This window comes from Ornithodoros turicata, chromosome 8 (genome assembly GCF_037126465.1).
Source record: "Ornithodoros turicata isolate Travis chromosome 8, ASM3712646v1, whole genome shotgun sequence".
Classification (NCBI taxonomy): domain Eukaryota; kingdom Metazoa; phylum Arthropoda; class Arachnida; order Ixodida; family Argasidae; genus Ornithodoros; species Ornithodoros turicata.
In genome coordinates, this window is record NC_088208.1 from 6,405,676 (window position 1) to 6,432,312 (window position 26,637).

At 47.8% G+C, this 26,637-nt stretch overlaps 1 protein-coding gene across 3 annotated transcripts in view; it reads left to right on the plus strand.

Annotated features, from left to right (window-relative positions):
• The window catches only part of LOC135365881 (titin-like), a 162,534-nt gene that overhangs the window by 121,537 nt on the left and 14,360 nt on the right, over nucleotides 1-26,637 (plus strand). For 2 of the 3 annotated variants that reach the window (XM_064598565.1, XM_064598566.1), the window contains exons 4-6: nucleotides 2,149-2,306; nucleotides 8,548-8,625; nucleotides 17,687-17,845. In XM_064598565.1, coding sequence (XP_064454635.1) covers nucleotides 2,149-2,306; nucleotides 8,548-8,625; nucleotides 17,687-17,845 — 395 coding nt within the window. Of the gene's footprint in view, nucleotides 1-2,131; nucleotides 2,307-8,547; nucleotides 8,626-17,686; nucleotides 17,846-26,637 lie in introns of all 3 variants that reach the window. The other variant, XM_064598567.1, reaches the window with a different exon arrangement.

Genomic DNA, 26,637 nt, shown 5'->3' on the forward strand with positions numbered 1-26,637 from the left:
AAGGAGAGGGCTATAAGATCGGAGGGCCGTGGGACCCCTCTAGCGGTCGCTCCTGGCAATACCACGCCCATCTAGTTGCCCGGTCACGTGATCCCCTGGAAGTTCAGCAAACGTCTTACCTTCAAGGAGTCAATTCGCACAATACTGGGTTGTTTCAACATTTGCCGCGTGATAAATCACAGCAAAAGTTGAGCAAAACAGAAGCGAAGCCAGGCAATGTCACGATGACGTACGTACGTCTTCTAGCGATTTAGTGATCCATTGCTTCCACACTGAGATGATCTATCTTGTGTTTCAACGGGTGTGATAACTTCTAACTCCAAAGATGCTATGAAAGCGGCAGCAAGTTATTCGGCCGCAGCTCGTCTCTGTATTCAGGTAAGATACGCCGCGGACATGGAGGACGCCATGTTTTATGACGTCTTGCCGTGACGTTTATGGGTCACGTGTGTGGGCAACTAACCACAATGCCATGCGCGGGTCACAGCACGCTCGCTTGCATTGGGAGAGGCGCTTAGGGCATCTCCTTAGTTTCTTACCTCCATGGCGTTCGCACAGCAAATTAGTTCGCGGAGCTCATTCGCTATTTCCCTCTCGCACCGACTGCGTACCCTCCTCAGTGGAGAGGTAAGGAAAATATCAACGATAAACCGTTTGGAGAAATCAAACACGAATGAAAAGTTGTACTACAATAGTTCACCACGAAGTTAATGACTTTCGATACGAACGAAGGAAAGCCTAACACTTTTTTTAGAGAACTACCCTCCTTCACAGTCGCCATGTTGTCAATTGTGGTCCAGATGCTTCTTACTTGTCCTGGCTTGACACTTAGCCAACTGAGAGTCCTCTAAAACGTGACAGTCTTGTGAAATAATCTAAATGTTCTGCGAGTTTTGTGAAGAAGAAACAAAAATAGACCGGCGGCACGGCTGAGTGGGCTAAGGCGTCCTGCGCGTTGGTGGTAACCAAGGTCGTGCTGTAGACTGGGAGGTGCTGGGTTCGAATCTTACCGCCGGCTGTGGTGTCTGAGGTTTTCCCTGGGTTTTCCGAATACTTTCCAGACGAATGTCGGCACAGTTCCCCCTGAAGGCGGCCCAGGACGCATACTAACCCCCGTGTCCCCCATTCCTTCCTGCTGTCCTCTCTCCGTCTGTCCACATCTGTACGCCGCTCATAGCCACAGTTGCTTCGCGGCGCAAACACGCAATCAAAAAAAAAAGAAAAGAAACAAAAATAAAACGAATGTACCTGTATGCATAGCTTCATATATGCGGCAGCTGGTGTCTGCATCATCGACAGTACAATCATTTGAGAATGACATTCTTTTTCTTCGTGTAGCTCGATACAATACAAACGAATGACATTCGTTTGGAATGCCATTCAATTTGCCGTGTGACATGCGATATCGTAATAATGTAACGGAACTAAATAGAGGTGGTTGTCTAGGTAACATTTCGTCCAGGTTTCTCACACAGGACTCCACTCATGGTCACCAAAAATAAACGCGGAATTTTTCTTATGAAAATCCTGCATTTGGACGCAGTGTTATTACATATGCTCAGCACGCTCGATAACGATGTTAGACTGTGACGCACTCTGTTTACAATTATCTCTCTAAGTATATTTTTCATTAGTAGCATTTTTTTCTTTCCTGCTCAGAGTATTTTGGTAAGTGCATTGCACGTGTCTAGCCTCATTCTGTTATGCAATGCACACCGTAGATCCTTAACGTACGCGAAATAAATCGAATATAAATAATTTTTATTGATGCAGCATTTGAGGTGCATTTCTAGGCTTCAGGTTACAAGGACATCACACAAGCCAATATCAGGAGCCTCCGTGCTTTCTACATTTTTCTCAGTACGAATACAAGGTCCATTTGTGAAGGTAGCACAGCGGGTCGCCATAATAGAACGTTACACAAAGAGATACAGCACCAGGATTTGTTTCCAAAACAATCACATACATTAACGAAATACCCGCGAGTCCAACAAAGACAAGCTGATCACACCATTACCACTACCACCTACACATGTAGCCTAGACCAAGGTCGCATGGACATAACATTTGTAGTGAAATATTTCAATGTGAAATGTAGTTGATGCTTCTGAATGTTTTTACCAAAGAGTAGCTGAACTCGTGATGCAGGTTTTATGACCAAGATCGAGGTTGACATGTGGCAGTCAATCCCATCGACAGAGTTCAACACATTCTGGATTCCCTGCACCTGGTTCATCAACCTACTTCGGGAAGCTCGCAATGAGTGCCGCATCACGGACGCACAAGGTGTCAAGCTCATTTTAGAGGTACGTACGTAAACGACATCAGCAACAACTTTATTGTGAGATGATGAATGGGGAGTTTCATCGCCAGGGGCGATGCTCTACCCCATTGCTGGTGGTGAATGCGGGGCATGAAATAATGAGCCCCTTCACAATAAGGATCCAAGTCCTATGGTATCCAGAAAAGTCAAGAGAGCTTTCAGGCCTGAGCGTTGGTGGACTGGATGTGGTCAGGGACGAAGTAATTTTATGAGAGTGAGGGGGCGAGAGTCCAGCTGGTTAAGGAATCCGGAGAGTACGGTCCGGTAATTATCAAGTAAATGTTGAGTCACTTTGGTGTCGTACTACGGCTTGCAGTTCGTAAAACGTAGCAAAAGTCCTGGCATGTCTAGCCATGTGCGTGGCGGTCTTGACGACACCTGGACGGCTAGCTACATATAACTCTCGTAATAACTATGTAGAAACCAGGATGGCGAAGAAAGGCGTTTCAACAATTGAGCCGCCATGACAGACACGGCACCCGTAACAAGGGGCGCATCTATAGACCCTCCCTTAGAGGAGGGGGATTCTTTACTGAAGCGCGTAGCGAGTAAGGGGAGAGGGGCAAACCAAATATTTAACGCCCCCCCCCCCCCAGACTGAGCCCGTTAGTGGAGCTAACGTGCAACGAGCCTCCTGCATGCTCCGTTTGGCGCTCTCTCATGTCGCTGCGGAAAGCTTAGTACGGTGTCCTTCGAATCTGTGACAGTCGTGGTGAAGATGTGGAGTATCAGCTTCAATAGCGCAAGTGGGGCATTTGGGCGAGAAGCAGAGAAGCAGAGGTGTCCTGACGACATTAAGTCGTAGTAGGTGTAGAATGGATGCTTCTGGACGCGAGCAGTGGTGTGTGGCAACAAAATTCATCGACAGGTCGATGGACCGAAGATGACCGTTCAGTCGGACTGGGTCCTCTTGAAACTACCGAGTGTCACTGTGGCGGATTCGTCGTATCTGTAATCGACATGCTGAGGCTGAAAGTGGTAGTGAACAGTATTGATGGTGACGTCCCCAAGTGCCCGACGTGCTAAGGCATCTGCGCGGTTGCTTCCGTGCTGGCTGATGTGACTGTGTACCCATTGGAAAGACAGGCTATGACCGGAGGATAGGAGTCGGTTGTATGTTGCGACTATCATTTTGTCTAGGCCGCCGATTGTTCTGGTACAATAATTTGCCAGTACTTCTAGTGCCGCCTTACTGGCCGCTGATCCCAGGCTCCGATCCCGCAATGGGTTGAGGGTATCGTCGACAGAATAGTCGTTTATTTCAGACACAAAAACGTTACCTTGTCTTGGCAAAATTTCGAGTCAAATTCAGAAAATTCCCTTGAGAGGAAGCGAATTAAATTAGCGCTAGGTCATGACAAAGTTCCCCGAACATGAATACCGATGAGCCCACCTTTTTGCACAAGTAGACTTATCTTAAGACACGTTAGGTGAAACGCCCTGTATATTGGTTTATTTTTTATTTTTGTTGGATATACGTTAATCCGTATGTTTCAATTGCGCAAGTTATGCGACTCTATAGTGCATCATAAACTGTTATAGAGTTAGAATGGGGAAGAGGTGTCCAAGCTTAGCTAGCGCGTATATGCCAGATGAAACCTCCTTCCTCATTAAAGCAATATGATCATCTCACAGTATATGTTCATCGAGAATAATACCCAGAAATTGCGTTGTTTTTCGTTTGTTTTTTATTGTTTGCCACACGCGTAGCGAGGAAGCTGCAGAACAACAACAACAGATAACACACACACACATCAACAGACGATGATGAGGTGGGGCTGATGCCGGCCAGCAGGCTAGGCGCTTCCCCAGGGCCATTTGTAGATAGTGGTGGAGGATGATTCAGATGCAGATTCAGATGATCAAAGCAGGGCGGAGAGGCCTGTTGATGACAGGAAATCCGAAAGGTGACGGAGACCTTGGTGCACATGAACGCTACAGGACCATGGGCCCAGGACCTAGCCTTTGGTGAAGGAGCGGTCGTCAATTGCATGCATTCCGTGCTGCAAGATCTCGCGCTCCCGCTGGTAGTAAGGGCAGTCCATAAGTATAGGTGGTGCAGGTCATCGCGCACATTACATGATGCACAAAGGTCCGATGGCGCACGGCCAAGCGCTGCCTCATAAGTGGGATAAACACCACATTCAACCGCATACGGTGAAGAGATGCGTAGAGTAGCGGAAGGCGATTAGGAAGCCACAGAGAGCGAGACGGATCCACTGCCTGGAGCAGAGAGTAGGGTGTCATGTCGTGCAGCCACTGTGATCTTGTCTTGTCTGCAGAGAGAGCAAGGGCCCGACGGTAACCTCTGAGTAAGATGATAGAGTGGGCTGAAGGAATCAGATGACCCCGTAGGGCAGCCTGGTCAGCCTCCTCATTGCCGGGTTTGCCCACATGACCAGATAACCACTGTATTACTATGCAGTGGCCCAGGTCCAGCAGCTCCTTGCAGGATTCAAGCACATCAGCAACAATGTACATGAGAGGACCACGAATGCCCATCGTTTCGAGGCATTGGACAGCACCCTTTGAGTCTGTGTAGAAGAACCATGGTCGAACCGAACACTGTATAATCTTGCGCATGGCAAAGTGCAAAGCACGCAGCTCAGCACACGTTGACGACGTCGGATGTTACAGACGGGAACAACAACAACTACATTAATGCTTATGGGATGAGGTGATTCACCTCAACAATTGGGACGCAACAGACAGGAGATACCAGTTATGTCTTCGGAGGGAATAACGTAGGCGCATGAGGAGCTGGTTCTTGTGGACGAGCCGTCCGTAAAAGCAGAAGTAAAGCCTGCAGACATGTCGCCCATCATATCCAATGTGAGCGCCTTGTCATACCTGCAACAACATATAAATCAATGATAATGAATGTTGGAAGTTCGCCAAATGAGGAGCGGCCCCAGGGCACAATGGACGGAATGAGATGCGGGGCGTTCCACTCCCCGGAGCGCGGTAGGTGAAATCCACGAATGCGCGTATTTGTGTGTATATTTCATAGGGACGGATCAATCAAAGTGAACAAGGCTGGTGAAAAGGAGCAACCTAGCAGCACACCTCTGGAAACGGGGAACTGTCCGATAAACGTTGCATGATGTACAGGCAGCTATGATGATTGCGATAAAGTTTCGTGATCGCTCAGCATACCCATTCGGGGAAGCCGTAAGTCCCAAGCACAATGAACAACTCAACTCAATAAGACTGGACCACACGGTCAAATGCTTTCTTCTGGTCAAGCAATAACAAGGAGACGTCTGGTACACGGGGGTACACGTATAGTATAGCGTCCCTCAGCCCTGACAATGTGTGCGTCCCGGTATAATGCACGTCTGGGAATGGTAAATTACCGAAGGGAGTAAACCTTGAATGCTGTAGGCCAAGGTAGAACTAACGATCTTGTAGTAACAATTCGGAAGTGTTATTGGTCGCCAGTTTTCAGGGCTAGCCAGGTCACCGCCGTTCTTAGGAAGCAAGATGATGTGTCCGAAGCAGAACGACTCTGGGTATTGAGCTCCATTCAAGCAGTTACGCACAACTTCAAAAAGGAAGCGTCGGAGGGAAGGCCAGAACGCCGCATGGAAGGGGAGGCCGTCCTGGTCAAGACCTTTCCCGGCAGCTGCCATATACGCACCACAGTCATGTTCCTCAATGCGCAGGTGCAGCTCCACAAAAGAGAGAACTGGAAGCCCGTCCAGAAAGGTAGCGTGTCCACAGCTGACAGGCGAATCGGCAAGGTACGAAAGAAATCTTCAAATCCAACAAGTACCCCATCACAATCTTCAGTGAGAATCTGCCATCAGACTGACGAAAACTAGTTGGTCATGTCCGGTCAGCGTGGTGAATGCATCGCAAATATCGAGCGACACCGGGACCGACAAGGTACTGGGCTCGAAAAAAAAAAAAAAATCTGTAGTATCCTTACAGTTGGGGATTGAACGATGAGAAGGAGAAACTCTTGGAGTGTCTCCAAGTACTCCATCATCAACGTTGTCAGCGGCGCTCCTCTTCGTGCTATGCGTATTTTTGCCGCTAGACATTGAGAAGGGAAGTCCGCTCGCTTGCGCTCTGGCATCCCCATGCCCGAAGCACTCCACGAACCCAGCATTTGAAAGCTTCCCATTCTACTGCGGTCTGCGTTCCGCGAAATACTAAGTTATCTTTCCTCGGTAACAATCTCGTAATCGTGCAATAACAAGGCATCGAGGCGCCAGCTAACAGTTTCACTACCGGGAAAATGCGAGGTATCCTAAGAGAGGATTACAGCGGCACGGTCACTCACGTGAACGCCAATCTGGCACTTACTACATACTCGGCATCCCGAAATATGTGCTTGGAGATCTGGAGGTAGCTAGAAGCGATCCAAGCGACTCAAAGTTTGGCCTCGTGACCACGTTGCTGCAAACACGGAATCATGCAAATGTGTCCAGATATCGAAAAGGCGATGCTCTTCCAATAAGCGGCGCAGCTCGCGGGCGTTCCATGCTGGTCTCGAACTGCTTTCACGAACATGCTGGTCACGAATGTCAAAATCAGAGTCCACAACACAATGATCCCCCACACAGAACGACGTCATCAGATGGAATAAAGCTAGTGCGAAGAATATAAAAGAAAGCATTGGTGTCAGATACGCCACGTGGAGTATAAACATTAGCAAATGTATTCCGCCCGACAAAGAATTGGAAGCGAAGCGCACGTCCATCTGTATCATACCTTGCAAAGCTATGAGACAGTAGTGTTCAATGGAGTATAACGACTCCTACGCTACTCTGGTGAACAGTGCCGAAGCTAAAGAATGCGCGAACGTTGCATCTGGGAGTGAAACCGAGGACATCCGTGGTGGCACGTGAAATGACTTCCTTGAAGAAAGAACGGGTCACAACTCATACGGCGAGTGAAGTACACGATTGCTACTCTGGCTGCTGACCGGAATCCTTGGACGTTAAGTGTCATGACGTGAAGACTCATAAATAAATGTACGAGAGCACGAAAGGAGAATCAATTGCATGAATCGTCATCAAACACCATTGCATGGATCGCTGAAGGTGAACCTGTACGAGGTTTCCTGAGACTGCGTTTTGAATTCGTTTGGGCGCCATCCCCGGACGAGCTGAAGTGGGGATCGATAAAAGAGATAGGGCGCAGACTAACTGATGCATGATGATGAAGGAACGAATAACCGAGAGACACGGGACACGAAGACAAGCACAACTCTTGTGCTTGTCTTCGTGTCCCGTGTCTCTCGGTTATTCGTTTCCTTCAGCATGAAGTGGGGATGTTTCCCTGAACGATTTTCAGCAACGTCAGTGTCCGAGTGCAGAGGGGAATGCACTGAAGTGGATGGAAGTGGGGGGTAGAAGGAGCGTCGTTCTGGTGGGGGTGCTCTCACGGCTGCCTCACTACGCTGCTCCCACGTCACATTGTGCTGCTGATGTCACGGCGGCGGATGCGACAGCGCACAAAGCCTCCAAGGCAACGCTTCCTGCACAAGGTCTATATTTCAGTTGCGTAGAGATGCAACAACGTTCAGCAAAAATATCTTATATTGTGGCTCCTAATCGAATGTTCTACTATTTAATTAATCGAATGCTCGATTAATTCACGGAGGGACCGAGCAGCCCCAAATGTGATTTCACTGCATTAACGTTTTGAAATGCCTGACATTAGAGATTGCACCCTGTACGGTAGATTGAATTCGACTCGAATATAATATGGAGAGCAGCTAGTGCCATCTGGTGATCTCCACAAATCCCTATGGCACGGCACACACGTAGTACGACTTCAGAGTGTAGCTGCTAGTATGGCTGCATTAAATTCGCCATGATGCGTGCCGTCAGAAGTCGTCGCCCTTGAACGGCGCTGAAGCACGTGCAGCTTACGCGCCGTCGAACAGCTAGTTAATCGGGGATTGCTGTCCGATGGCACATCCGAGAGCCAGTGGTTTATCCAGAATCCCAAGCATGGAGGGGTGTGGGAAAAAATGGGGGCGGGGTCATTATTATAGTTATGTCATTACAGCTTAGCATATCATTACCGACATATGTCTAAAGCTCATATCGCAAGGGCACCCCCTGTAGGGGGTACACAGGTGAAAAAGTTACGGGGTGTCACTGAACATTTGTGGGGGTAAGGGGGTGTAGGGGGGGGTCTGGATAAATCACTGCCGAGAGCGCTTCGAAGGAAACGCTTTTCAATAATTGCTTCGTGTTTTCATGCAGGAATTCAACGACTTTCGAGCAAAGTGCGGCCTCTTGTGGAGCTACGACTGGATTAGCATTCCACTTGTCTACACTCAGGTAAGTTGCTTGAATCCGGCGCCAGGAGGGAAATGGTACGCACTTGCAGTAGGGTGTCTGAATACTAGCGCCCTCTGTGCAGCTCTAAGGCACCCTAACTTGCAGGATGCATTAGCACAAGGTTGACACACTCTGCGTGTATAGGACGGCCCGCATAGTGAGTTCTTCTTGCGTAGAAGCTGGGTTCTCAAGCAGAGCACGAACTTTTGTACGTCACAGGTGCTCGTCGCGCGTGATTCACTGCATCAGAGCAGGTTTGATATTTCACGCAGCAGTCAGTTCACTGGCGTCCATAGCAATCAAATCACGCTGCAGAAAGTCACTTCTAGTTCCGGTCTAGCATCCTACTTCTTTTTTTAGCAATGGCTACTTTTACGAAAAAGCTGCAGAAGGGCATCTCGGAGTACAACAACTTTCGCTGGTAAGGGCCCATTTTACCAAATTCAAATCGATTACAAAGGAACACACATAAAAACAATCATTTCAGGACGGAACAGGAAATACAGGATAATGTTGCCAACACTTCGTAAAGCGCACACGCCAAACCTGCTGTGCACGCAACAGCGGGATTTGCGCCCCATGCGGTTTGACAGTCGTATTTTTTCACGGTGCGTGGCCATGCAGAGTTTTACGCAGCGCGATATTCACAGAAACAGCTGGCACCATGCGGGCCGGCCTTATAAGTGACGATGAGGTGGGGCTCTTGTCAAGTGTTGGTTATCTGAAACGGAAACGTTAAAGGTACTGTAAAGCAGCACCGATCAAATGCCATTTAGTGTGGCTATGCGATGGTCCAAGCCACCAGGACAAAAACTGCGCAAGTTTCATTCCAATCGACGGTGCAATTAATTAGAAAATTACAATTAAAAATTATTGGCAACACTGTACTAGGTATTCGAAATGATTCCGTACTCCTGCCACATACGGCGGCAACCACATTGCATGCGTATAACACTGGGCCCGACATAACAATCCACCACAATCCACCATAAAATCCGTCCCTGCAATTCACACAACGATCCACATCTGAGGATAAACGGATAAGCGAACTGAAATGAAATGCTGAGCCGTTGAAAAAAATGTGTCAGACGTTCAAGAAGCCAGACAGCGTCGGGACTTGTTTGTTCACAGAGGTTCGCAGAGAGAGTTTGTTCGTTCGAAAGAGGCCGCGAACAGAAGGAGCGCGCAGGCGCAGTAGAGAAGTAGGGAGAGCCTCCATCGAACAGCGGCCAGCGCTGGGTTACTTCGCAAAAAACACTGTTAACGGGGGTTTCAGAATGCATAGGTAAACAGGGAAACTAATAATATGGCTACTAAAATAACGAAGTTCTGATGTAATAGTGTGTAATACCAATTTTCAGTGTTGACCGCTGTACAGGGGGTTGTTTGACACCAGGCGTCGCACCGCTCCACTACGCCGCATTTTTCATGGCAAATTAAAGATATTTATAGCGCGTTGTCGGCGCGTTGTATGGTTCCGCATATGGTATTTAGAAGCAACAAAGTCCCTAGTCACATCACCGGCATATCATGCTTGTCTACTGCTTTACAGTACCTTTAAATACCCAAACCCTCCAGGAAACGAAACACGAAACGGAAACATAAATGTTTTCGAAACCGAAACCGAAGCGAAATTCAAGCCTGCAGACTTCAGCGGAAACGTAATCCCCCTACCTTGCCTCTAATATTAGAGATGGGACGAATCCTGAATTTCCCGAATCCGAATCCAAGAAAGGTTTTGCGAATCCACGCATCTTACGAATCCCGAATCTTTCGAATCCTTTCTCTCTCTCTCTCTCTCTCTCTCTCTCTCTATACCGGGTGTTTCACGAAAATCCCTCGGCTGAATAATTCGCGAACAGGTGGCGCCATCTAAGCATTTTTTCTTTTTTCTTTTTTTGTAAAGATTCTTGCCGCAAGACCGCAGGAGACGCTTTGGTGTTCCTTCTCCTTCTCGACAGGCCCCGCCTCCCGTTTTCAACAAATCGAGCGAGAACGTTGTCATTCGGGATGATGATTGGCAAGGAGCATGCTATGTGGTGTAGTTAATTTTTAAGAGTGTACCCCACTAGTTCACAGCGCTCGTGGCGCATTCGTCATCATCCATGATAAGAGCAGTCTATCTCACCTAGGGAACGAGAGTACCGCAGGCGCTGTTTATTAGTCGCTTTGAGAACGAATACCAAAGCGTCTCTTGCGGCTGTTCCTATTCTTCCGTCGCCCCCGTGCGTGAACCAGGCGGATGAACACGAAATTGGCAGACGGATAGCTGATCCAAAGAGTGCATTGGTGCACAGCTCCGCGCAAGAAATATGTAAACCGAAACCAATTAATTACGCGGAAAAATCACTAAGTGTCGATGCCTTTTTTTTTTAAATATTTTTCGCTGAAGGTCCCGTTGCGTAAAAGAGAGGTTCCGTAAGCGTGCGAAGTAAAAGTTAAAAGTTAGCATGTTTATTTAATTAGTGAGTGTATGCAAATGAGCCGCTCACTACTCAGTTCATGGCCGATGTCCCAAGGATCTTTACCAAAAAGAAATTTCTTCGATGGCGCCACCGGTTCACGAATTATCCAGCCGGGGGATTTCGGTGGGACACCCGGTATATAGACTACAAGTAATGAAGAGACTTGGGAAGCCGTATAAGGATTAAAAACAGTTGCTACTTTTATTACATTAATAATTAATGGGGAGTTAGCTAGAAATAGATTTACAGTTACAGTTAGGGGTCGACGTTTCCCCTCGTCGTCGACCCCTAACTGTAAAAAATAAATTAAATAAACAAAATAAAATTAACATAAACAAAAAATAAGCAGAAAATAATAAAACAAACAAAATAACGTTTCTTAGCTGGCAGTTCAGTGCAGTTGTTCGTGTCTTCTTGTTTCATACGTTGTTCTTATCTGTTGACACTGATGGTTTTTAGCGCTTTTAGCAGTTTCCTGCCTCCGGAAATACGATTTCACAAAATCCACCATCTTATCGTTGACCCCCCGCAACCATCACGAGGCCCCCGCTACCTTCTCACAGCCACCGATCTTAGGGCACGACGCATCCGCTATATTTCGGACGTGAAACACCGTTGCCGTTGCTCGCACTAACGCCTGGGTTGCTCGTCGTCAAGTCACGTCTGGCATAACGGACCGTGGAGGGCAATTTGAGCCTTCGTTATTTGCCTCCCTCCCTAGTCTGCTGGAAACGCAACGCCTTCGAACGACAGCCTACCATCTGGCCACCAGTGGCCTCGTGGAGAGACGTCACATACATCTCAAGACCGCGCTCAAAGCGCATAACAGCTCTACCGCTTGCACAGAGGCAATACCAGATATACTGCTCTACCTTCGTTCACTCTGTAAGCCAAACTTGCGGTGCACGACATCTGAACTCGTGTACGGCACTACTTTATGGCTTCCTGGCGAGTGTTCTCCCCAGAAAGACAACGTACCAGACACCACCGACTATATGTCAGCCGCTCTTCGACAGACTTCGGCCCGCACCTCCCCTCCATAGTTCGTCAGCGAAGCTGTATGTTCACCAAGACTTGCATACAGCGGCCAACCAATAATTATACAACCACCATACAGCGACCCCTAAAGCCGACAAACCTTCTGAAAGCCCACGTCTAAAAGTCCCCTGGGCTCCAGTACTCGAAACCTTCCGCTTCCTGATTACACCACCGGCCTCGGTGGCTCAGTCGGTAGCGTGTTCGCCTTCTGATCCCGAGATCGCGGGTTCGAACCCGGCCGAGGACGCCAGCAACTTGGTGGCAGGGTACAAGTTGCTTAGACACGCCGTCTTCCGCGAGGGACGTTAAATACGGGGTGCCGTGTGATGAGCTTTCATCGCACGTTAAAGAACCCTCAGGTGGGCAAAAGCAATCCACAGACCGACCGCTGTGGCGTCGCTCATGATCTCAGTTGTCTCGCGACGTAAACACCCAATTATTACCTGATTACACCTGCCCGCTGAAGGTGGGCTACTCCTTCGGTTGCAACGTCACCTCGCGGGCTCCGAGCTACGACAGTTTACAAGTTGTCCGTATTATATCGTTGCATTTGATAGTTTAAAAGGAGGGTTGTCAGTTCCATTGATATCTTCAGATGCATGTTGAACTTAGAGAGCCGTAGAGGGGAGGCGCTCGTACTGTGTTGTTTCGTACCCTTGGTGCCATCATGTAGAGTTTAAGTAATGGACTTGCAACGCTAGACCTCTCGCCAACATGTGATGCAACTTGCAACTCATGCCCATTGTGTGCCTTCGTTATTGGGAAGAGCGCAAAGACATTTAGAGTGGTGTGCACAGAATTCATCACCAACAGTCCACCCTTTAGCAAACTTCCTGTGCCGTTGTCCTCTATCACGCATCAGCTCACGCCTCTTCTACAGCTTTCTAACGACGCAACTTCACTTCACGACGCAACTTCAACAGAGTAACATCATTAAACCATAATTATTTCAATACTCCTTCACACGCGGCAGATGTCAGCTTTGATGGCTGCGAACAGCCTCGCAAAGTCGTTGCCTTTCTATATGAGGTGTTCCACCAAACTGGCTACTTTGCGCCGAATTGGATACTTTCCGACTGTCGTGGCTACGTTTTCTTTCCCTACTTCTTCTTCCTACTTCCTTCTACTAACACCTATACGAGGGTGGTTCCATAAGTTTCCGGCCCGAGGTAGAAAATGCGCGCGAATTTGAAAATGCGATTAGGGACGCGTGGCGCCATCTGTTGGAGGACCGGAGCACCACCCTCAACCCTCTCCATGCTTTTGTCGGTTGGAGAGCGGCATTTCAAACAGCCAGGGTGCACTCTTCAGTTACAATGGAAAAAATCGTGTACCGCGCTGTGATAAAATTCTTGACAAAAGAGGGACCTTCGCCTAAAGAAATTAAAGCGCCACTGGACAACGGGTACAGGGAAGCCTCTCCGTCGTACACAACGGTAAAAGACTGGGCTAAGCAGTTTCGACTGGGGCGAGAGTCCATTGAAGATGATCCGCGCGATGGTCGTCCAGTGGAAGTGGTGACACAAGAAAATTTGTCTCTTGTCGAGGAGGAAGTGCTGAGCGACAGGCGTCAGAAGGTGAAGGAAATCTCAGAAAGGCTGGGGCTTTCCAGAACAACCGTTTTTCGCATCATCGGCGAGGGCTTTCACATGAAGAAGGTCAGTGCGAGATGGGTGCCACGACTTCTCTCGTCAGTTCAAAAGCAACAGCGCGTCGTCTGTGCCAAAGAGTTTTTGGAGCTCTGTCAAGAGAATGAAGAAGAAATATTGAAGTCAATTGTCGCAGGGGATGAGACTATGGTGCTCTACTATGATCCCCTATTGAAAAAGGAGTCGATGGAATGGCGCAAACCAGGAGAAGCACCCCCAAGAAAAGCCAAGGTCACACAATCCACAAAAAGGATAATGGCAACAATATTTTGGTATTGTCACGGGATTCTCCTCATCGACTTCAAAGAGAGGAACACCACAGTGAATGCGACTTACTATGCTTCACTCCTGCACCGACTGCGAAACGCCATCAAGGAAAAGAGGCGCGGCAAGTTGAGTCGAGGTGTCCGGTTGCTCGAGGACAATGCCCCTATCCACACGGCTTCTGTTGCCAAGGCTGCATTGAAGGAGTGCGGCTTCGAAGAAATCCACCACCCACCCTACAGTCCAGACTTGGCACCGAGTGACTACTTCCTGTTCTCAAAATTGAAGAGGGATCTCAGAGGACGGAGATTTCAAAACGATAGTGAGGTGCAAGAGGCAGTTCTCCAGCATTTTGCGGACAAAACTTCGGACTATTTTTTCGAGGGTATAAGAATGCTGGTTGAAAGGTGTCAAAAGTGCATCGAAGTTAAGGGTGACTATGTCGAAAGGTGATAGATTTGTTTCGTCTCTATGACTATTAAAAGTTGGTCGGGCCGGAAACTTATGGAACCACCCTCGTATGTGTCTTTTTCTTTCCATATCCGTCCCTTTTCTCTCCGAGGCCCAGTCCTGCGATACCTCCCTCTCTCCCCTCTTTGTCCTCCGAGTTTAATGTCGTGGCTACTTTCTTGCTATTTTTGTAGATACTTCTTTGCACTACACTTTGGGCTCCTGAGCACATAAACTGGCTTAGTTTTTCGTTTTCTTTTGTTTTTTCTTGTGGATCGGCCATCTTTTAGTCGGTACGAGGTCCTTCGGACTATTTTCTTTGTGTGCCTGCGTGGTAGCACTCGCTAAAGAGTCCTTCATTCAATATGTGATGCCTACTTTACACCAGTAGCTGCAGAATTGGCTACGGAAAATTGGCTACTTGCTCATGACAAGTTGGCGAGTTTTCACGATTTTGACCTGGCAACCCTACACCTAACATAAAAAAAAATCGTATTCAAAATCTACTTGGCTAAACGCTATGGGGTCAACGTTATTTATCTCGGGGGAGATTTTGCCAAGACTTCTGACAACTTTCATCAAATTTGGTTCGCGAGAAATTGAATTTTCCCAATTGAACTCGGAAAGTAGCCAAGTCAACCTGGGTCTCTATTGTTTACTTGTCTTTTTTTGTTAACAGACCATGTATACCGGATTTACCTAATTCTATTGCGAATTAAATTTACGACTACAATGGTATTAGCCAGAAAAGAACTTCGTACACCGTCCTTTCAAATTGTCTCAGTCTTTTTATGTTACAGCGCCATTACAGCATATTAGTGCAGTCTAGAGGAGATATGAACGGTACCAAGCGAGCCCGCCGACTGTGTCGGCTCCAAACGGCGATTTCAATGTGTTGTCTGTGACATCTTTTGTGTGGATTTGATAGGTGCGTATCTTCAGCACATACCACACTCCTAGCCAACCATCTTCCCGAATGAAAACATTCTCTCCCATGATTTGTTGATAACGAGAGGCCTGAGTCTATTATGTATCTATTATGCACGGCTACAAAATAGGCTACGCCTCCCGTTTTCAACAAATCAGAGACGAGAACGTTGACATTTAGGATGATGGTTGGCCAGGAGCGTAACATGTAGTGAAGCTCATTTTGACGAAGGTAAAGCAGAACATTATGTGTACCTCCGCGTTGGCGTCTGATTGGGTGCTATAATTCTTCAGGTGACGTAACGATAGATAGAGGTATCTGGACGACGCTGCGTCTACTCGCCCGAATAAGAAAGAGAGTACGTTTTTGTATTAACGCTGCACAAGTTATGAAGGAGAAGAATTGAAGAATAAATTGGTAAATAGGATTACGAAGCGTAGAAAAACAATATTACATCTATTAAGCCCGTAACTCAATACATGTGGATAGGAGTTCTTACCTCCTTTAAACATAGCAGCAGTTTAAGCATTAGTGCAGTTTAACATATTAAACATGACTGTTCCCGGCCTTTGGACTATTTTTAAGGCGGAGAAAGAGCGCTGAAGTAGTCCGGCATACATCCAGCCAGCACTGTATATAGTTCCCGATCCCCTTGATGCGACATACCATCTTTGCATAATGTAAAACCCCGAGACTAGGGAACACGAAAGGACAGACACAACACGAAGTTTTGAGCAGACTTCCTGTTCTCCCGAACTGACCTTTTTTTTGTCCTCAACTGGTTGTTCCCTTCCCTCTGGTTGTATATATATTTATGTGTATGTGAAGTAAAATTTGCAGCTGTGTTTGAGACTTCGTGTTGTGTCTGTCCTTCCGTGTTCCCTATATAGTCTCGGGATTTTACATTATGCGTCATCTTCACCAGCTCGCTTGCATCCTAGCCATTTTTTCATTGTCATACGAACTTTGTTCGCTATAGAGCTATATGGTGAGCTATAATAGAGCAGCAAAAGGAAGCAGGCGAAGGGGCGATGATAGATATGCAAACTCTGAAACCCCGGGAATACCGATAATCCGCCTCTTCTTCCATTCTTCAGCGTTTTGAGTATAATCACCCCTGGATGAACCGTTCTATGCGCCACTCGCTTTTTGTTACACACTAAAGATAGCCGTTCGAGAAAGAACGCTTTAAAGTTCTTCGGCTTTTCCGTATTTTTCACTTTTAAAAGGTTCTTGAAAAGTAGGGCGCCAGGAGATCCTTAGCCATTCTTTCGTTCTCGAGGATAGGAAAGGTTCAGAGAAAGGTTCTTGCACTATGAAGCACTCTCGAAGAACGGTTATTTTTCTGTGTGTAGGGATGTGCCAACTGAATCCACGAATCCTCGAATCCTTAAAATCCTCGGCAAGGATTCGAGATTCGCCAATCCGAATCCCTTTTCCCAAAAATGGCTAACCGAATGTTTCGAATCCACCAACCACGTTTGTTTGTTTCTTTTCCAAATTTGCGCCTCCGGAGTTCGCCGAAAGCCTCATTGGCCAACGGACGTTTTCTTGGGTTGGATTGGAAAAAGAAAGAAAAATATGGAGAGGTTAGTCCCGACACAGTCAGAACTGGCTACTCCAAAACGCGTTTGTGGGTGACAAAAAAAAGAAAGAAAAGGTTAGCTACGAAAAATAGAACAAACAAACGATGTTTTCTTGTTTTGTTTGTTTACATTGCTCTATAGACTGAAAGACTACAGGCAGGAGCTGTTACAATGCAAGTTTGAAATAACCTGGTTTATGGCTTTTAATTGTTGCTTAGCTGGTCATGGAAATAATGTAGACTCGAGAATTTACGAATTTCTTGTAGTCGATGAATCACACGTTAAAGAAATTACGTTTAAGAAGAACTATATGGGTATATATTTTCTCCCGAAACTGAAGAATTACTTAATTTTTGTTTTACATTAAACAGATGCATCATATTCTCCCTCAAAGCACTTTTCACTATAGAAGTGTTTTTTTCTTCTTACTTTTTAAACTCTTTGTAAAGAAGGGATTCGAAAGATTCGAGATTCGTAGAACCTTCCTTGGATTCCGATTCGGAGTCGGATTCGAAAAATTTTGGGTTCGTCCCATCTCTACTTCTTCTATTTAAACTGAACAGACGAGCTGAAAAATTGAGTGTTTTAATGCACAAGGTTGGCGGCCGTGGGTTGAGATTAGGGTGAGATATGTGTGGTATTGCTTAAATGAGTACAAGTCAAGCCCGGGTTGCTGTGCAGGTGGTGACCCTGGCCACGTACGCCTTTTTCGGTGCTGCCCTATTCGGGACCCAATACATCGACAGCAAAGACCCCATCATTAATGCCAAGCATCACTTCGACTTTTACGTTCCCATCTTCACCGTCATCCAGTATTTCCTCTACATGGGACTTCTCAAGGTAAGCCTCTCTCTAAAACTTCCACATGTCTCTTACTGCTTCACTCACTTCTGAGAGTGGCGAATGCGTGCATACATGAAGAAATTCTGCACCGAGTATTTGGCGCTCAGTTTGGCTATGACTGGCACTCTTAAAAGTGAAAGTAACCCTCATTCCCGTGTGAAAACACATGTAGAACAAAGCTCTACTTTCAGTGTGTACAAGCAGTGTTCAAACGACTAACAAATAACTTCTCCAGAACATGTGTTGTGGAAAGATAACTCCAAAAGAGCTGCTTATAGTTGAAGAATGAGCCCAAGCCACTCCGCGTTCCAACCCCAGACAAACCTTTATACACGTGAATAACAAGCATCAGAAGAATACTGAATGCACAAGAAAAAGGGTGCTCGCCTTTTTGGGGTAATTTTGCGGCATACGTGCTTGCGAAGCTTATGCAAGAAAATAATAATAACAATACTCGAGGCCACGGGAACTCTCGTGGAGGCTTATATATACAGATTGCCATAGTAAATTCTACATTTCCTACACAGTATATTGCGACATGACAGGGCACCAATGTTTGGCAAAACGTTTCTTTATAAGATTTGGACTTTCTTTTCCACCTTGAGACCCGAAACATGTGTCCGGAGCCATTTCCCGTTGGATGTATGTGCAGATTCATGTAGTTAGTCAGTCGTCTGGCCAGTTTGTTCTACTATATATTTAGTGGGAACACACTTTTCGAATGAAGGAAGTTGCCTCAGGACCAGAGCCGTCGATATTTCGAACAGACACTGTCATTCGTCTGGACACCGTCCTCATCATTGGCAGGGTATTTAAAGGGTTAGGTGTGATGTGTTTAAAGGTTCATGCGAATTGTGGGTCAACAGCCCGGAGGGAAGAAAGGGTCCGTACGGGCTTTTACAACCGGAGTGGGAGGTGACACGGGTTCCGATCCTGTCACCGGCTGCGCTGTCTGAGATCTTCCCTAGGTTTTCCGAAGACTTTCCAGACGAACGTTGGCACAGTTCCCCCTGAAGTCGGCCCAGGACGGATACTAATCCCCCTGTCCCCCACTCCTTCCTGCTGTCCTCTCTCCACCTGTCTAATTCTGTACGCCGCTCATAGCCGCAGTTGCTTCGCGGCGCTAACACGCAATTTAAAAAAAAAACTACAGCCGGAGTGAATGGCCGCTTTGTTAGAATGTGGAGGGGATTATGTGAATGAAGTGGTCTTTGCTCCAGACCGCTTACAGAAATGGGAGGTTCCCGAAGAAGGGGACGAAACGGGACAACCAACAGAGGTGGGCGTTTGTCCTCATTAGCCTCGCCCTCACCTCAATTTTCTGGGAGAAGAATTTTCATCACCTCAATTTTTTATTGAAAAATTTTCCTCACCTCACCTCAAAAATGTTTTTCAAAACTTTCCTCTCCTCGCCTCACCTCACCTCAAATTTTTTTGAAAATTTTTCCTCACCTCACCTTAATTTTTTCTTGAAAAATTTTCCTCACCTCAAAGGAATTTTTTAGACTTTTCCTCACCTCACCTCAATTTTTTTCGAAATTTTCCTCACATCACCTCACCTCAACTTTTTAAAGCTATTTGTGTATTCGATGTGAAGATTGTGTATTCGATGCACGTTGGCTTTGAGTGACTACCAATGTAAATGCATATACCTCAAGCGGTTTTGGACTTTTCCTCACCTCACCTCAAAAATTTTTTCCTAAATTTTCCTCACCTCACCTCAAATTTTTGCGAAATTTTCCTCACATCACCTCACCTCAATTTTTTAAAGCTATTTGTGTATTCGATGTGAAGATTGTGTATTCGATGCACGTTGGCTTTGAGTGACTGCCAATGTAAATGCATATACCTCAAGCGTGAGTGCATACAGGGTGCGGCGCGAAAAGTGTCATTTGACCATTATAAGAGAACGGCTTAACGGAAAAATACGGGGTAAACAACTTTCTTCTGGACATTTAGTTTGTCACCAATTACAAATAGTTTCATAAATTTGCCATTGAAATACATTTTCGAAATTGAACTCATTAAATTGCTTAGTCAATGTAACGTTCTTTTTTTTTCCTTCTTGCTGGAGGATTTGGCCTAGTCAATCACAGAAAACGCTTCGTGGAACGATTGTTATACCGATAAAAGTTGCGCGGAAATTGAGGTTCAATTGCGGGTATTGCGAATGGAGCGCAAAGTCGGGCGTCAGATCAGCGTCGAGAGAGGAGGGCAGTCCCCGCCCAGATGAGAGACAGACGCTGCGGAAAGAAGGAAAGATATCCCGTGTACGCGCGGGAAAAGTTTTCATAAAGTGTGCGTTCATAAATTTTTCCTCGCCTCACCTCAAAAAATTTTCCCATACTTTTCCTCACCTCAACTAAAAAAATTGAAAATTTCCTCACCTCACCTCACCTCAAAATTTTTTTAAAATATTTTCCTCACCTCAAAAATTTTTTGAAGATTTTCCTCACCTCACCTCACCTGAAAAAACTTTTTGAAAATTTTCCTCACCTCACCTCACCTCAAACATCACCAGAAAAATTGGCCCTCACCTCACCTCAAATATTGTGAGGTGAGGGCATAGGTCAGCGCGATTATGATCGCGACAGCCTTGCCAGTGTTTCGCGATCGCACTCATGATCGCGATCATCAGGCTTTGATAAGGCATTGCGATCATGATTGCGCCGACCTATGGGTGAGGGTGAGGAAACCCTCACCCTCGCACGCCCTCATGAGGGTGCCCACCTCTGCTACCAACCGGTTCGCTGGATTTCTACCCGTCTACAATTTTCGAATGCTCTCATTGCATCGGATGTCCAGAAGAAGAGGAAGTGCCTCGATGTGGAGTTTCCTTGCAAGACAACTTCGCGTCGAGACGTCGTAGCCACGAGAAGTGAGATGCATGTGAGATGCAAAACAGGAGAAGTTTGAGGCAGGCGCAAATCATTCACGGCTTTTAGTGACCTGCCATCGTTTTCCCAGACATTGAAGTACAAGGATGCTTTCAACAGCAGCCGAAGACCCGGATGCATGATGATCGCGACGCGGCGCACTGGCGGATATATATATATATATATATATATATATATATATATATATTATAGCTTATATATATTATTATAGCTTGTTGCTTTCGGGGCTTTGTAGATATCTTTATCGCCGTAGGCGCCTGTTTAGTTGTTGGGCAACGTCAGTTGAAGGATACACTGGGGTGCTTCTAACAACATTACGGGAAGCTAAAGTTGATATGTGATTTAGCTACGGAGCAGGAGATAAGGATCGTATTCATAGAGGCTTCTGGGAAGACAACGCAGCCTATGCTGGGTGGTCTTCACAGACAACGGTAAAATATCTGAAGCTACACAGCGCTTACCTTCAGACCTAATCGTTCAAGAATGACGAAGAATACCATCTCCGACAACTGCATGAAGGCTGCTCTGAGGAATTCTTGATCCCATCAGACAAAGAACGTTTTCTGGGTCAGACATGACGTTTGTTTCGCGCTGGGTGTGAGCGAAACGTACTCGTCGCGGTAAGGTCGTGCTTTCTCTGTGCTCTAGAATGGATTAAAATTTGCTGGCTTAGGCTTACGTGGCGCCATCAGATTTTTGAAAGGAGGAATGTAACGTCTCATGGACCTCGCGCCGTAATACGGCCAGGAGACCTGATGTCTGTATGACACTTCCTACAGGTCAACAAGTCCCCGCCAGCCCTGCCAAGCGAGCACGTATAAAGAGCCCTGACTCGAGTCAAGACGACAATCCGGAAGACAGGAATGTGCATGGAAACGACACGGGCATTTCGGTACCGGGCTTTCCCCACCGGAGAGAAGAGATTAATAATGTCAACAACGATACACTTGATGACCCGTTACCTACAGGAAGAACCGGAGCGGCGGTATTCCTATATTATTTCGGTCAGCATCTAGCAAATACTCCCTCTGCAAGGTGAATCCCGATGCAGTCGCCAGTGAGATACGTGTGTTAGCCCAACATAAAGTTGTGGATGGTTCTCTCTTCGTCTCCGTGCGGTCCAGAGCGGCTGAACGTAGCCTTTTGTCAGCTAAGGGCTTAGCTGGAATTCCAGTGCTCCCATATATACTGAAATCGTATGCCAGAAATATGGGCGAGATTGATGACGTCTCCAAGGAGTACTCCAACGACGATCTCGTGTCCTACATCAAAGAGGCAGGGGCCATACCAAGGCGACAGATTCGACATTCCATGGCAGATGATGGCGATGATGTGTTCACTCCATTACCGGCGTCATACTGACTTTTCAACCCATAACCCCTCTTCCCAAGCGTTGCTTTAGGATTTCACACCTTCACAGTTCATGAGTACACCGAAGGTACCATGGAGTGCTATAACTGCCAGAAATTTGGTCATATGACTCGAGATTGCCAATGTGCTACAAAATGTGCGTGTGTAGGGGGAATATGCTTATTAAGAAAAACGGAAAGGAAAAGGTCAGCCACACGAAGTTCGGCTTGCTATTCCAAACAAAAAAAATGAAAAGAAAATGGGAAGAAAAGAAAAGGGAAGAAAAGGAAAAGAAGAAATGGAAAGGAAGAACAAAGGAGATAAGGAAAGGAAAGCAAGAACACAAAACTAAAACTGAAAAGTCACACACACAGTCACACAATCACAAGGCGTTGACAAGGTTCGAAGCGTGGACAAAGCGGAGGAGCGCTGTGGTGACTGCCCACTGGGTCGAGAGAGAAACCCAGGGCTCACAGGGATCCCAGGAGACCCGTGTCACGCAGAAAGCGGAGCACCGCTTTTGCGACCCTCCACTGTCTAGCTCGCTGCACAGGGACAAGGAGTGTTGCGAGAGAAACGTCTGTCCGTCCGTCCGTGCACCCAAGCTCTGAGAGGTGTTGCCAGAGCACAGCCCGATGATGGTGGTGACGCTGACAGTGGAGGAGCTGACGAGAGATATCGTCTTCTACAGCGCAGCACGGGCAAGGGGGAGATGAGACGCGGCCCATTTTGAACAGGAGTGAACGGGTGAGGGCAACGTTTAGCCGAGGAGGATGTAGAAGGGACTCTTCTTCGCGGGTACAGCGGCAGCCGATGACGAACTCCTGTGAGGGGTCGATGGACTGCAGGAACCCATTAGGTCGGATAACATCTCCAACAAACTGCCGGGTGCCGTCACCGACACCGACCAAATGTGGAATATGTGCTCGGCCTCATCAAAGATCAGACTGCAACACCAAGCGAGAGAGATCCCGAGTGCGCTAACTGTAAATCCAGCCAGCGTCGTTTTCCTTGTGTCCTGGGAAGACCGCCTACCACACGGCACCAAGAACGGATACTACATACGTCTGACCCTTCCAGGACTAGTAATATCACTTTCATATCTCCTACAAACGCAAAACAAATTCCTCCAACCCACCTCGGTGTGCACCAGGCGAATGGAGACCGCAGAACAGCATCACGGCTAATAAATAAGACATGCAGCGAACCATCATCTCCTGGCCCATCAATGTAAATCTCACGCACGCTAACGCGACCAGAACCAACAGACGTAAAAAGACTGTTAACATCATCAGCCACCGAAGAAGTGACTTCTCTGGAGCTCTTCTCTGCGGTATTCGCAGCACCGGAAGCTGTTGGGTCTGCATTTCCAGGAGAGCCGCTACACTCTTAAAAAAAGGGTGTACTTTAACTTCTTTTTTGCCACATATATAACACCCTTTTGGAGAGTACAATTACGCTCAAAAGGGTGTCTCCTCACTCCCTAAAGGGAGTAGCATAACACCTTTCTCCCTACTGGAGAGTAATATTACTCCCCGACAGGGAGAATGTGTTATGCTACTCCCTTGAGGGAGTGAGGAGACACCCTTTTGAGCGTAATTGTACTCTCCAAAAGGGTGTTATATATGTGGCAAGGAAAGGAGTTAAAGTACACCTTTTTTTTTTAAGAGTGTACTGCAAGAGGCATGACGGATGACCTCTGCATGGCAGCATTCCTCATCTTAAGGCACATCTACAACAGAAAAGAAGTTCCCTCTGGTAGCTTACGCGAACACGGCAGCGCTGTGCGTTCCTTTTGACCTCGTTGCCGCGTCCAAAATGCCAGCTTGTCATCGATCTTTCGATTATGTCACCTACATGACCGCCTTGGGCCCACGCTGTTAATGGCCGTCAGTGTATATTGTCACGAAGCGAAATTGGCGGGCGAGTCGTCGAATAAACAGCAAACACTTTTTTAAACTACTTGGTAGCAAAAACACAAGAGTGATAGCTCTCTGAACACAACTGAGTCCAAAGAATGAATGTTCCAGCCTGGAGCGCATAAGCGTTTAAGCGTCGCGCCGAAAAGTCTAGAAACTGCACGTGCGTTTGCCAGAGAGCAGGCGACGTGTCTGGAAGCTTCTTGCTTCTTCTTCAGCACGTGCCGGGATGAGATGTACCGTTTCGTGCCTGCCCTGGAAGTTTCTCGAAGATGATTCGTGGCATTGCCCCCTCCGTAGATGTGGCATCGTCTCGATGCCGTTCTTTGTTTGTTTGTTTGTTTTTTCGTCATGTTGTCTCCTTCCGACCCGCCTACAGCGCTACCTGCTGTAGTACGGCTTGAGTCGAACGACGTGAACTATTTCAGTCCCCGGGGGTCGTCGAGAGGGAGCGCTGCCCTCGGGTACCACTTCGTAATCCAGGTCTCCAATGCGTCGAAGTACTTTGTAGGGACCGAAGCAGCGCTTGAGTAGCTTCTCGCCAAGGCCTCGTCGTTGAATCGGCGTCCAAACCCATACCAAGTAGCCTGGACTAAAGCGTACGTCTCGACGGCGCAAACTGTATCCTCTTTCATCGACGCGTTGCTGTTGACCAATGCGTAGTCTGGCCAGCTGGCGGGCTTCTTCTGCTCGCTGTGTGAAGTCCAGAGCGTCGTTTTCCTCATCACTGGGTTCGCGGGGCAGCATCGCGTCCAGCATAGTCGATGCGCCATGGCCGTGTGCAAGGCGGAACGGTGTGAAAACCGTTGTTTCCTGGACAGCCGTGTTATAGGCGAACGTGACGTAAGGCAGTATTTCGTCCCATGTCTTGTGCTAGACGTCGACGTACGTCGAAATCATGTCGGCAAGGGTTTTGTTTAGGCGTTCGGTGAGCCCGCTCGTCTGCGGATGGTACGCCGTTGTCCTCCGGGGGGCGGTGTGGCTGAGTCGAAGGATTTCTTGTGTTAGTCTGCTTGTAAATGCCGTTCCCCTATCGGTGATTAAGGCCGTCGGAGCTCCGTGCCGTAGTACGATGTTCTCGATGAAGAACTTCGCCACTTCTGTTGCTGTGCCCTGTGGAAGTGCCTTAGTCTCAGCATAGCGTGTCAGGTAGTCGGTGGCGACGATTATCCAACGATTTCCGGAAGACGAACGTGGGAAGGGCCCGAGTAGATCCATCCCAATCTGCTCGAACGCGCCGACGGCGGTGCGATTAGCTGAAGGTACCCAGAAGGTCGTACCGGCGGCCTTTCCCGGCATTCCCGGCACGTCCTTACGTAGTGGTGGACGGTCTTGGCCAGTTTTGGCCAGTAGTACTTTTCCCTTATACGGGCAAGTGTCCGGCTGTATCCCAAATGACCTGATGACGATTCGTCGTGGCAGGATTCAAGAATCTTGAGGCGCATGTCTCCAGGCACAACCACAAGCCACGTAGCGCCATGTAGCGCGTGGTTTTCTTTGTAGAGGACACCATTACGTAGGGAAAACCTTGGGAGTGATCTTCTGAAGATGGAAGGAACATTGTCGGCGCGGCCCTGCAGATAGTCGACGAGTTTCTTCAATTCGGGGTCATTGTACTGCTTGATAGACATGGTAGTCGCGCTCATTAGACCGAGGAAGGCGTCGTCGTCCTCGAGACTGTTGTCCTGTCGCTGGAGTGGTGCTCGGGACAGGCAGTCGGCGTCGTTGTGTTTTCTTCCTGACGTGTAAGTGATGGTTACGTCATCGTTATGTGTTATGTATCATTGTAAGTGATAACTACGTCATCGTTATCGACGCCCCCCGCATCGGGCGGGGGGCGTCGGGTGAAAAACCGGGAAGGCCAAGGTGTCGGTAGGGGCATCGGCGATAGACGTGGTTGGCCTCTCCGCAGTGGTAGCAGAGCGGCCTGAAGTCGGGAGTCACCCAAACGTCCGTTTTGCGAAACGTCTGAGAGTGTGGCGGGACGCTCGGAGTAGGTTGGACAGGCCGACTAGGCGTCCAACGGTTTCCGTAGTACGGCGGACGAGTAGGTGGCACCTGTCTCAGAGCGGCGGCGTAGGTTGGTCTCGATACTTCGGCGTCGGGGTTGACGGTTGACGACGTCTGGATTGCCTGCTGAACCTCGTCCTTGATGATCGCACCGATCGAAGACAAAGGGTCTTGAGCCTTCTCAGGACAGAGGAGAGCTCGTACTTCTTCGCGTACAACCTCTCGGATCAGCTGTCTGAGCGATCCGACGTTGAGGCCAGCGGTCGTGGAGAAAGCCTCGTAGCCCTGGTGTCGTTGGTCGACGGTAGCGCGAGAGAGCAGGGTCCTCTCAATGCGGACGGCTTCGTCCAGAAAAGCGTCGGTCGTGGTGGGTGGATTCCGGGACAGGGTGCGAAAATTTTCTTTTACGCCCCTCATGAGTCGCTGAACCTTCTTCTCCTCGGATGCTTTGGGGTCAGCTCGCCGGAAGAGCCGCAACACATCTTCGACGAAGCCTGTAACGCTTTCGTTTGGCAGCTGGATCCGTCTCTGGAGCAGATGTTCAGCGCGTTCAGCTCGTTGTTGAAAAGCGAACGCCTCGCGGAGTTTGCTTTTGAAGACGTCCCAGGACATG